The 12,124-nt window shown below is 41.9% G+C and overlaps 1 protein-coding gene across 1 annotated transcript; it reads right to left on the bottom strand.

Annotated features, from left to right (window-relative positions):
* Nucleotides 1–7,519, bottom strand: grhl3 (grainyhead-like transcription factor 3). Its single transcript, XM_017409817.3, has 15 exons — nt 7,363–7,519; nt 5,789–5,963; nt 5,622–5,686; nt 4,741–5,005; nt 4,422–4,661; nt 3,771–3,882; nt 3,516–3,610; nt 2,908–3,066; nt 2,733–2,808; nt 2,530–2,651; nt 1,806–1,831; nt 1,615–1,700; nt 1,431–1,516; nt 1,218–1,282; nt 1–212 (listed from the first exon to the last, which is right to left on the bottom strand). Exons 1-15 carry the CDS (start codon nt 7,377–7,379, stop codon nt 95–97), a joined length of 1,707 nt encoding a protein of 568 aa, XP_017265306.1. The 5' UTR covers nt 7,380–7,519; the 3' UTR covers nt 1–94.
* Nucleotides 7,520–12,124: the final 4,605 nt, after the last annotated feature.

Raw genomic sequence — 12,124 nt, forward strand, 5'->3', positions numbered from 1 at the left:
GTTTTGGAGTCCACAGTTTAGATTGTCTCTGACATGGCAGTGCTTTTAGAGGTGTTTTTTTTTTTTTTTTTTTTATCCTTCACTTAAATTGTCTTCATACTTCAACGAGAGTGACCTGGAACTGACCGGTGACCAACTCGGACATCTCAATGAGGAAAGCTGACTGGTTGCTGTAGTGTTCAATGATATTGTTGTCCATGTTGACGAATATTCTGCAGGAAAGACAGACAAAAAAAAAAAAGTTACTTCAAGGATTCTATAGACAACTCTAGCTGGCTTTTCACTCTGACGTCCCAGTTTGCATCAGTTGGGGTAATAAAATCCAGCCCGTCTCCCTCCCAAACAGTAACCTTTAAATCTTTACCACTTTAATGCCTGAAGAAACCTTCGTCTCACTCATTCTGCCTCCAGGGACAGAACTGATTGAAGGAGAGCGCAAAAAGAGGAGGGAGGGAACTGCAGGGAGAATGTTACCCAACCTGTTAGCTCGGCTAATTCCCCTGCAGTGATAGCTGCCAATAAACAACAGGAAAACCACCTGAAGGTGCTCTGGCTTCGGCAAGCAGGTCACAAGAAAGGGCCTCTAATTCGGACTCATGTCATGCAGAAGGAGGCTCAGACTATCATAAGTTTGAAATCTAACAGTTTTTGTTTTTTTGTCTCTCTTTGTCTTTTTCTTTCATTAAGAGCATAAAACACGCGGAAGTTATTTTTTCACCCACGTTCATTGCAGAGGGTGTGAAGCTCCCTTGAAGGAAAGAAAAAGAAAATCATCTGATCTTTCAGCAATGTGTGACAGTCTATAACCTGATGGGCAACCTTTACCTTATAACTGGAAGCCCTGAGGCCTTTATCAAAAGAAGGCATCGCTTCAAATGTCACTTCCTTCTGTTCCAACAAGATACGGTTATGAAAACATCAATAATTGGAACAATTACTGATGACTCATCGGCAAGACTTAGTTGTGAAATCTTTTCATCCTCTTTTTTTTGTGTGTGGAGGAGCTTCAATTAACACATTCCAAAAGACCAAGCTAACTAAACCTACCAACCCGGTCTGTCAACACGATGTTTGCTTAAGGGAGAATAAGATTAAAGCCACAAACTAAACCCCGAGTATATGCACATCTTCTATGTCAGTTGTACTCTTATAATTTACCACCAGCTGACTGTATAATAGCTGAGCTTTAAATGCAAAAAGAACAAAAGGAAACTCACCCTCGCTTGCATTTTTTGAAGATTCTTCCAATGGTGTCTTTTTGCAAACCATACTTTTCGGAAATCTGAGGAAAGAGAAGTACGTGAGATGAGAGTTGAGATTTTATTCTCAAAGAAATCTGATACAGTTGTGGAAAGAACAGGAAAAAAATAAAAGATTTGTGTTGATCAGCCCAAAAAGGAATTCATTTACGGTTCTCCAGTGATACTTACAGCTTCTCTTAGACCTGACAGTGTTGGCGAGCTGAGCATGAGCGCGTCGAACACCTCCTCAGTGTTTGTCCTCACGTAGAGCAGAACTAACAGAGAGCAAAACAGCACATTTAGCACCAAAATAGGCACACACACACAAACCTATCAACAGCTCATCAGGAGGGACTTGTATTCTTCCATCTACCTCTTTGTGGGTCTTCTCTGCGGGCCTGTTTGTTGGGCGGAGAGCTGCTCTGGTCCCTGTCTGGGTACAACCTCTTCAGACAACTCCTGTCAGCAAAACAACATCCACGTTAGAGGAAAAGCAGTGACCACCTGCTAAATCTACAATAAAGACTAAATAATAAACGCTGTCTTCTGTTTACTTGTTCTTACCTGTCATTCTCATCCAGAGAAGAGCCCTAAAGAGACAACGAAAAAGGAGAGAGAAGCAGAGATCTGATTAGACACAGCTCCAGTGATAAAGGCATTGCTTAATGTCCTTCCACCCACCACTGTTTGTGTGAGTGGTGCCATAAAGAAGGAACGTTATCATCACTTAAAGTGATTTCCCATGACCTCTAATAATGCCTTGTAAATGTGGACACTGATGGAGAAACACAGAACGGACCACCCCCATCCAATCAAAGATGTGTCTTCATCTTTGCGCCTCAGTACTGATGATGGTCTTTTTTGCCTCTACATAGATGCTTAAACACACATCCCTGAAAGCTCCAGAGTGTGGGAAACCTGGCCTGTCTGAACAGCACCCTCACTCCGCTGTTGTTGAAACCGTGTTGAGTGAAGGACACTGAGAACATGAGGGCGGCGTGCCGTGGATCGAGCGTGAGCTGCAGCGGCTTGAACTTGTGTCTGGTTTCGTCTCCAATTAGCTTATCTGATCCGAGGCCTGCGTTTAACCTCACTTTCGCTGGTGTTATTAAAACCCCACAGCCCCCGGTTCCCAAGCGAAACATTTTTCCCACTGCATACTTTCCCACAGTTTTTTTTTTCCCCACTCTGTCTCGCTCGTGCCTGTCCGATCACCTGCACGCAGGTGGGACAGGGAGAGGATGGGAGGGTGAACAGAACACAGGGGGAGGATTAAAGAGGGACCTACCATGCGCTGTAAGGTGGAAAGGTGGGCCTCTGGGATGAAGAGAACAGGCTGAGTGATATGGTCATCCAGGGTCTTGAAGTAGGTGCACTCAGTGCTAGCAGAGCCACACAATAATTTGTTTGCTGGAAAATAAACATAAATGTAATAATATTAGTTTCCATTGTCTCGAATGGTGTAGCTGTGCTACAAAAGGCATTACTCACAGTTTGCATCATTAGTGCTCTTTCCCCTCCTCTTGGATCTCTTCCTCTCCTCGTCTCTCATCTTCCGCTCTGCACCCTGAAGACACACAAAAAGGGCACGATTATGAAAATGGCAACGCTCCACAAATACCAGTTTTTCACTGCTTGCACAAGAGACTGAATTAAAGCAAGGTACCTTATCGCAGAAAATCTTGACCTGCAAGGCAGCTCTGTGCAGGAGCTGGTTGCTTCCTGAGCTGAAGTCGTAGGTGTCGATCTGCAGGTTCAGAGGCAGACCTTTCACTCCTTTCTGAGAGGAGAAGTCTGTGCTCAGGGAGTTTATCCCGATGTAAATCTAAAGAAGAAGAAATCAACGAATTAGCCGTGTTTCTTTTTAATTGTCTGCATTGAGAAAAAATGAATTTCAGAGACACACGCGAGGCAAAACAAATGAACTGAGGTGGGTATAAAAACCAGGAACACCTGCCGCTTTTCCTGTCTATAATTTTCCATCTGGCCCCCTCACACTTGTCCCTATTTGCAGCCGGTTTGGTGGCCCCGCCTGAGCACCTCTGGGCCGCAGAGAAGCACGCATAAGCGGCTCTTGTCTAGTGTGGTGACAAGAGCCTCAGGGGCAAACACATTTCATGCATTCCTCCTCTCCCTCCCTCAGCCACTCCTTGTCTCCTTCCCTTGTAAAAAATTTTGCCTCTTCTGTTACTTTTTATTTCTTTTAAATCACCTCAGAGATCAGTGTTCGATAGGATTATCGATAGGCGACAGGTGTGCAGCGGGTGTGTTTACCTTGGCCCCCTCGATGGGGTTCCACACAAATGAGAGAGCATTGAAGGCCACCTCCTCGACGTTGCTGATGCCGCAGAACACTTCTTTGTAGTCGGCTGTTTAACGGATAAAAGCAATAACAATCTGAGCAGATTTTCTAATAAGACGATACAAGAAAACTTGTGAAAACTTCTTGCTTATGTGAACACATTGTACATATTCTGCGCAGGCATATTTATTGACAGTTCTGTGTATTTTGGCTTGTGAAGAACATACCGATGTCAATGACCCTCTGCTTGACGGTTGGCTGGCGTGCATGCCAGTGATTCCAGAAGCGGAGCTGCATTTCTGGGCTCTTGTCATTCTCAAAAACAGCCATCACCACTGTCTGAGGTGGAGAAAAACAGAAAGAAGCACTAAACACAAGGTTCACCTGTGTGGGTCTGTGCTATGTTTTGACACCTGCTGATATTTTCCTACTGATTAGCTCACCCTTAAACACCAATAAGTTTCGTTCATTCACTCAAATCCTTCTTTTCTCTTATTCGACTGACAAAGAGCTTTAAAGAACACCACACCTTCTCCTCTCCTCTTTTCTTCGTCTAACACTTGGACAAACACAACTAAGCTGAGCCGTTCTCTGGCCTCGTTTCACTGCCATAGGAATAAATTGCACAAGGCAGTATGCTGCCGTTTTCACTGTACGAGCCCAGAGCGCGGCGTGTCAGCGGGGAATTAGTCACGGAAGGTGCTGTCTTTAAAGGGAGGGACACGCATTTGGGAAGGGAAGGCTGGATGACACACAAAATAATCATTTGCCCCGTGATAAAACAAAACAAACAAACAAACAAAAAAAGGCCTTTTGTGTAAAAACACACAAGGCACTGAATTCTAACAAAACTGTTGACTTTTAATCCCATGGCTTACCTTGACCTTGCTGGCATTGAGGCAGGCACTGCTGTCCCCTCCCTGAAGACTGATGGGGTAGAACTGGCCTTTGTTCAGGTACACCATCGGCAACTCGTTGGACTTGTGAGAGGAAGCTGCAGGAGAGCCGAGGTTGAAGTGAAAGTCACTACTGGACCTCTCTGGTGGGGAGCTGGTGTAGGAGGCTGAGTAGACCGGGCTGGAGGTGCCATCAGGGAACTGATCGCCGTACGGAAGAGTCTAAAATCCATACAAGGTGCACTTATTAGTAAAAGACAGAAGTAAATGAGTTTTTTTTATATAACATCATCAAACTTACATTAGCACTGGGGTCCGTGAAAGCATTCCCCTGCAACAGGGACTCAAAGATATTGGTGAGCTCCTGCTTATCGTACGTGTCCGCCACGACACTGGTCAGGGTGGTGTACGTGTCCGAGTTGGTGGGCGCAGGAATGGGCATGGAGGTGATCGACTTAGACACCAAAACTTCCTGGGAATGGGAGGCGGGAATGCTATCGGAGAGGATCTTCATGACGTTGGCGGTTGTCTCGAGTGAAATCAGGTCACTGGAGTTGCTCAGAGGTCTGTGGGGTTGGAGAGAAAGAAATGCTCAAAACAGAATCTAAGTTTTCCCACCTTGACATGACTGAGTATGATGCGTTTCAAACGTCACCGAGGCCTCAAGGCCACTTTCACAAAATGTACAGCAGTCAGCTAAAGCTCTAATTGTGTCTCAGCACAAACGGCAGCTTGAAGAAAGGCCTGCTTTTGAGTCTGGGTGGGAACTATTTGTTTCTTAATCCAGCTTCCCCCCCCCTCTGTCCTCTGTGTTTGAGTTTCTCTATTGAATATGTTTGAGGGGACAACACTGAGCCCCAACAATGGCCTTTTCCCACCCACCCTACAACAGGGAACGACCAGAAAAAAAAAAAAAAATCAGTTGTGAAACTGTCAAAAATAAGATGATGACGGAGAAATAAATAGAGGTAGACATTAATCCCTCTGACTGTTTGACAAAAGGCTTACGGGGTTTTGACCTCTTTAAGCACTGCCTTTTTTTTGTGACTTATTCTTGCCATAAAGTGAGAGGAGAAGAAGTAAACTGATTAATTAATGTTGGGGTTTTTTGGGGGGAGACATTTGTGTCAGAGGTGAGATATTTTTCAGAGCCGCTGCAGATCCAACAGTTTGTAGACTCACCTCTCAACTGGTTTGCTGATATTGTTGGTACGACCGAAGGCGGCACCTTTCGGCTCTTTCTGGTTCTGAAAAAGTAGCAAAAGCACACATCAGCACAGATTATTTGTCTTAAGGCTAAAGCTGAATGCGTTTGGTTGTACGGGAAGAACAAATGGCACGCTATTTACCCTGCAGTGTTCATGGAGCATTGTCAAGGCTGCGAGGTTGTCTCCTGGATGTAGTCTGGGTTTGGCGAGGTTTGGGTCAGAAACAGGGTTGTTCAGGTAGGGCCAGGAGTCCATAAGATAGTTGTTATAGGGATTGTAGCTGAAATTTTCGCTCTGAAAGACCAGTCCCAGAGTCCTGCAGGAGAAATGAAAGAGTACAGAGTGATTTATTAGATGAAACAGTGAAAAAGGTTTTTTTTACATCAATTGATTATTTTTAACGGAATAAGTGTGAATGTCTCTAGGTGAGACATGGTTTGACAGAGCAGAGTAATCTGCAGCTGATTCCTGAGCCTCGGAGCACTGTACATACTTGCCCCCGTAGCATGGAGGGTTTCGATTGCAAAACCACAGAACTGAGTAAAATCCCTCAGGAGCAGTAGCGTCAAAAGAAGAAGGAAAAAAAAAGTTTTAAAACACATAAACCTGCACATACACACAGGCAGTGTTTTGTGGTTTCAAGCGTGAAAGGAAAAAGAACTGCATTCTTGAATCCTGGATAAACTTTCGTATTTGCGCAGATCTCATGAGAGCTGACAGGACTTTCTGACTCTGTAAACAGAAAGCCACAACTGCCACCGAGGTAGGCGCTGCTTTTCCATTTCAAGTTGTAAAAATAATTACTGGCTGAGATTCGGAGGATGTGTTTTGTTTGGAAAGACTCTCTGCGACATTGGGCTGTAAAACATTCAGTCTGCCAGGTTAAGCCCCCCCCCCCTCATTTTTTGTTGGTGTTAGTCTGAAGCAGCTAATGAACAAACAGCCGCAGTTTAACCTGAACAAACAGTTAATAAAATGTGCTGACAGGGAAGAAAGACCGCAGCACAGGGAGAAAACCCCATTATTTCTCACAAGGATTAACAGGTGCAGAATGGTGCAACTCTAAGCAAAAAACTGTCTACATTTACTTATATTGATGCTAAAATACAAAGTTAAATTCCTCCTTTATTAAAGTGAAGAGCTTCCCCTACACCTGCTCAGAGATGCACCTGCCTCTCACACAGAGCAGCCTGAGAAACAGTTTCAGATCAACACAACCCTGAGGATTTTTCTGCGTTTTATCTCGAAACCAGGATCTGATTCTCCACAGAGATAAGGTGGGCTCTTTTTTTTTTTTTTCTAAGGTTTCGCCATCATGTAATTCAATGCATTGCATGCTGTCACTGCCCTCTGTCTCCAGCAGCTCCAGAGGAGATTCTCATTTCCCAGGATCCTTTTGTGCTCCGTGGCCTCTAGGTTAGTGAAGCCGTAACAGACCCACCGCAAATACAGATTCAAACTTGTGTGTGTGCGTGGATTTCATACAACGGTTCATATCAATTTTCCTCCTATTAAAAAACAGGGATTTTTTTTTTCACATGGGGGTCTCATTGCAAAAAAAAAAAAAAAAGAAAGAAAGGGTAAGGGTGTGTTTCTGTTCACCTAGACTGGAATCTTATATGAGCCATTTACTGTAACCCTGGATAAACAGAAACATTGAAAAAAAGTACAAAACCAGACACATCTTTAGCCAAAGTAGCATAAAAAGAACTTACTCAGTCTCTTTGGTCATCTCTCCAGTCCAAGTCTGTCTGAATATTTTCCTTTGAGTTCAACTCGCTGCTTATACGCTCTCCTCGCTCTGAGTCAGTGCAGCAGAGAAGATCACAGACACAGAGATGAGTCAACTGAAGTGATTTCTTCTGAACAGGGCCCAGATTTATTTCATGCCACAACACAGTTTGCCTCTCCCCTCTGATTGGCTGAGAGCTCTGCAACAGGTGTCTGATAGGACAGGTGAGAGAAACCTGCACGCAGGAGTGTGAGAGTGTGTAGCCGGGGGATTGCTTTGCATGACAATCCGAGGCAGGAGGCTTTTGAATCTCATTATTGTGGCAGAGGGAAAAAAATAAAAAAATAAAGAAGAGTGAGATTGGGAGACTCAGAGGTGTGAATGATTTGGTAATGACTCTGAGAAAGGCAAGAAAGGACAGGAGTTTAGCTTTAACATGTTAATAGTTTTTCAGTATCAATTTGTCGACCCCCTCTCTTTATTTTCATGTCCCAGACAAGTTTTGGTTTCTTTACTTTTTGGGAATTTTCACAGATGTTTTAAAGTCAACTTAAAGTTGTAGAGATCAGAACAGAAACATTTCAAAGAAATTAATTAGATTTTTTCTAAATTTTACTTCTAAAATGGCTCTGTGGTTAGTCTTTTCAAGTCAGTATGTGGTATTTTTTACAGTTTTATAAGCCCGATTGAGTTCCAGATAAAGAAAGAAATAAGTACATTAAGACAAAACACAAAAGACAATAAAAAATCTTTAAAACACTTACTATGCACTTAAACAAAAAAACAGCATTCACTTTTCTCCATGCACTCCAGTTTGTTTAAAAATAGTGTTTAAGTGCAAAAAGAGCAATCTGCTAAAATTTAATCAAATATCTAAAGCCTTTTTAAATCAGAATTGCACTTTTTATATGTTTATTTTGTAATATAGGTACAAGTGAAGGCTGGACTTGAACATTATGAGGATTTTTATGGTTTCACTTTAATCCAGCTGCATGGGGAGAAATTTCATCAGTAAAATCTTTATTTTATTCTTGGAAATGTTTCATGGAATAAGGTAATATAGCAGTGGGAGTGTTGTGGTTTGCAATAAAAGCAAAAAACGAGACTAAAAATGAGAACAAAGCACAACGATGCGATGTATAATAACTGGAAGCTAAATTCTGCTAACATATCTGCAAGAATTACTTAGTCTGACTGAAAAGTGGATTATGTGGATGTGTGAAGTAAATGTGAATGAGATGAAGATGAATTGACTGTGCACAGCATGTCAAAATAAAATGTTCACTTTCATAATGACTTGACTGGAAAACACACACACACACATAAGACTTTCTACGGACAGGAAACCCTCAAATCAGAAGCTGACAGGAATCAAACTGCGGCAAACTTTGCATATTATTCACCACTCCCACATTCGCTCGAATGATTGCTCACTGCTGTTTATCTGTTTGTTCACGTGTGCACAAGCATGATACCTCAGGGAATCTGGCGTGGTAACACCCAAAGGGTGCGTGCTGAGCAACATGCACACTCACGCACATCCTGACAGAAAACTAAAAGCTTATAAACACACAAAGACCCAGAGGGCAAATACTCTTTGAGTAGAAAAAGAGAGAAAGAGAGGGATGGGTTTTCTAATATGGTCTTCATCAGTCACTTCCTGCTGCAAAAAGTTCATTTAATTCAAGCTAATAATGATTAATCAGATTATTAAGGTATAATGTATGATCTATGGCTTTATGGAGGCTGAAATAGGGCCTGCAGAGAGCAGACTTACCTCCAATACAAAGCGGTGAAATATTTCTCTTGGCAGTTTTCTTTCCTTTTTAATGCAGTCTGAAAATAAATATCAACTCTGACCTTAACCCCCTCCCCCCAACTTTCCCAGTTTCTCCCTTTTTTCTTCAACAGCAACATAAGTCATTTAAAAGTCTGATCTTTCATCATTCAGATGCTTTGCTTTATTTTAACCGTGGCCATAAATTACCTCTGAAAAGAAAGAAAAACCTACTACAGACGTGTTGCAGAGTATATGCAGCAACAGCCAAACACTTTACATTTACCACGAGTGTGTTTTAGACGCAGTGAGATAGGACAATAAATTGAAAAATTGTCGATTACTGGGAATTCTTTAAGTGAGGATAAATCTTTGAGACGTCTTGCATACATTGATTTTTTTTTTTTTAATTATAGGTCAGGGGAGTGAGAAGACTCCTCAGAGACTTTTTAATGGTTTTTGTTTTGAATCATTAAAATATTGGAGAAACAAATCTTTGTAAATCTATAGATGTTTTACAGGCGGTGTCATGTCGGGTTTAAGAATTTACTGGTATCTTATGAAGACATTCCTCCTCCGAACAGTAAAATGTTCTTCATGTTTCTGGCTACCATCCAAGCCCAAACTATGATCAACCTACCCCCAGGTTTAACAGTTAAATAGGCTTGTCTTTCTTTCTTTTTCCTTTTATAAACTTCTGCTACCTTAACCCGATGTAACATTTAATATTACAATAAGGTTTATTCTCTCACTTAAACTGTCTTGGAGATATTTAAGTCCCTTTTTGCCCATTCAGTTAGCTTTATAATGATTCAAAAAGCTATACAAAGATATTTGAATCATTTGATGATTGGTATTTAGAGACACGTGGAATTATTAGGAATTTTCTAAAGAATGCTCCAGAAATTCTTTACGAAGAAGTTGAGATTGCCAAGTTATGACTGGTTTACGTCATTCCAAGTTTTGAGTTTTGAGTTTTTAATTATGTGACATAAAAGAAAAAGTCTTATTACAAACTTTAATCCAAGCATTAAAGTTTTGTCCACCTTCTTCAAACTAATGGAGAATTTAGGTCAACTTTGAAGGACAGGAAACCTGAAGAAGGATGAGTTTCACAAGCTGAACTGCTGTGAAAGGGCTGAAGTCAGAAGTCTGAGGTGTGTGTCTGTTTGCATGCAGCAGAATGTCAGCATGGTTGTGAATAAACGGACGTCAGCGCCGTCTCCACGCACGACTGCCGCTGAGGTCCTTGCTCTCATCGCCTTTCTCCTCTCAGCCTTTATCTCCGTTTCTCCCTCTCCTATCCCCCCCACTTACTCTTCCTTTCACCTCCTTTTCCTATACACCCCCCTTTCACCTTAACCATCTGACAAATCTGCCTCATCAGCTCCTTCCACCTGGGGACGATTTAAACATGACTTAAACTTTCAGACTTTCAGATTCTTCACCTTGTGAGATGGAGCAGCTAATGAAAATAGTAGCTTAATTCTTTTGTTCTGGAGCCGATCCTCCTCTTCAGCTCCTACACACTAAACATATCTCTCCATCTCTTCTTCTGTTGCTATCTGGCCATTTAAACTAAGGCCTTGTTTGTCATGGAGGAATGTGTGCTGAGGGATGAGAGAGGAGCTCAGGGCATGTTGACCTCATTCAGCTTCTCACACTGGAAAAAGGTGGAAACAGCGTGCACCTGTGGGCTCACCCCCTTCTCCTTCCCCATACCTGCACAAATTGACTACTAAATGGATTGTTGATTTCGCACATGAATCATTCGTTTTCCTCACTTGACTGTTGTTCTGCTCTCCCCGTTGCAGCTTATCACAAATCGTATAAACATGACATGTCGGTTTGAAGCCAGACATCGCTACTCTGATCAACTCAAGTGCCACGATAAGGATCAGAGACTGAGAGACTTTCATTGTGAAACTGCATCTGCCAAAACCACGGTGTTATTTGCCAAGGTACGTGGGTGAAGTGTTTTAAAATCATAATTTTGGTCTCTCCAAGAAGCTGCAAAACGCAGCTTCCATCGGTTCAAGTGATAAGTCGAGGTGAGGCTCTGTGCAAAGGTTATGAACAAATTTAATTTTGACCAGACTGATGAGCTAATGGCATTATATGGTTATTCTGGCAGAAACGTTGTTATATTTCGGCAAGAAGTCCCAGTTTGCTGGTCCGGAAATGCTACAGCCAGCTGCTGCTGCTATTTGCACTTAGGAATAATTATAGAATTCTATGTAGACAGTCATACAATGCAGAATTTACAGCAATATAAAGGTTTTTAAAGTTGCCTTTTTGACATTTGAGTTGTTTTAAGATGGCACGATTCACTTTGATCTCGGCCTAGCTCGGACTAGCCTTTAGCTCATCAGTCTGGTCAGAATTAAACCCTGTTTCTCCAAACCTTTGCACAGAAACCCCTCTTCAGAAGAATCAATGTGTCCCTTTAAAGCAGTCATAGACATAATAATCTCAGGATGTTTCTTTTTCTGACACTTAATATTCCAAAATCTTTAAATCATTCTTTAAAACAGTGTTCAGTGCATTTATGTTTATTTTAAAATTTTTAAATAGTTAGCTATATAATATTAATATTGCATTTTAATGCTAAAGTATACACTTTCACCAATGACAGTTTAGGCATGATTTAAGAAAATCTATTTCTTTAATGAAGCCAAAATGTGGCAACAGGACTATTACATGTAATTATAGTTTGACAGTCTTGTACTCAAACTTTATTAGTTTTCATTGTTTAAAAAACATCTGACAACACCTACAGATGTTGTCACTGAGACAGTTAATGACATATGATCTGTTTATTGATAAGAAGTGAGGAGAAGGTGGATATCGCCTCAGCAGAACACCCTCGTCCCTTTGTTTGATCTAGACCAGAGAGGCTCCAGGAGTCTGCAGAGACCACCCCCCACCCCCCACCTCATCTGCCCCACTTTTCTTTTCCATTTCACCC

This window comes from Kryptolebias marmoratus, linkage group LG10, assembly GCF_001649575.2.
Source record: "Kryptolebias marmoratus isolate JLee-2015 linkage group LG10, ASM164957v2, whole genome shotgun sequence".
Lineage (NCBI taxonomy): Eukaryota > Metazoa > Chordata > Actinopteri > Cyprinodontiformes > Rivulidae > Kryptolebias > Kryptolebias marmoratus.

What these genes read in the sequence shown, in the direction of transcription:
- grhl3 (XM_017409817.3), bottom strand. An exon ending in TTTCCACCTTACAGCGCATG is followed by an intron (nt 1,832 to 2,529) that starts GTAGGTCCCTCT and finishes TTGTCTCTTTAG; the next exon opens with GGCTCTTCTCTGGATGAGAA. An exon ending in TTCAAAAAATGCAAGCGAGG is followed by an intron (nt 213 to 1,217) that starts GTGAGTTTCCTT and finishes TCTTTCCTGCAG; the next exon opens with AATATTCGTCAACATGGACA.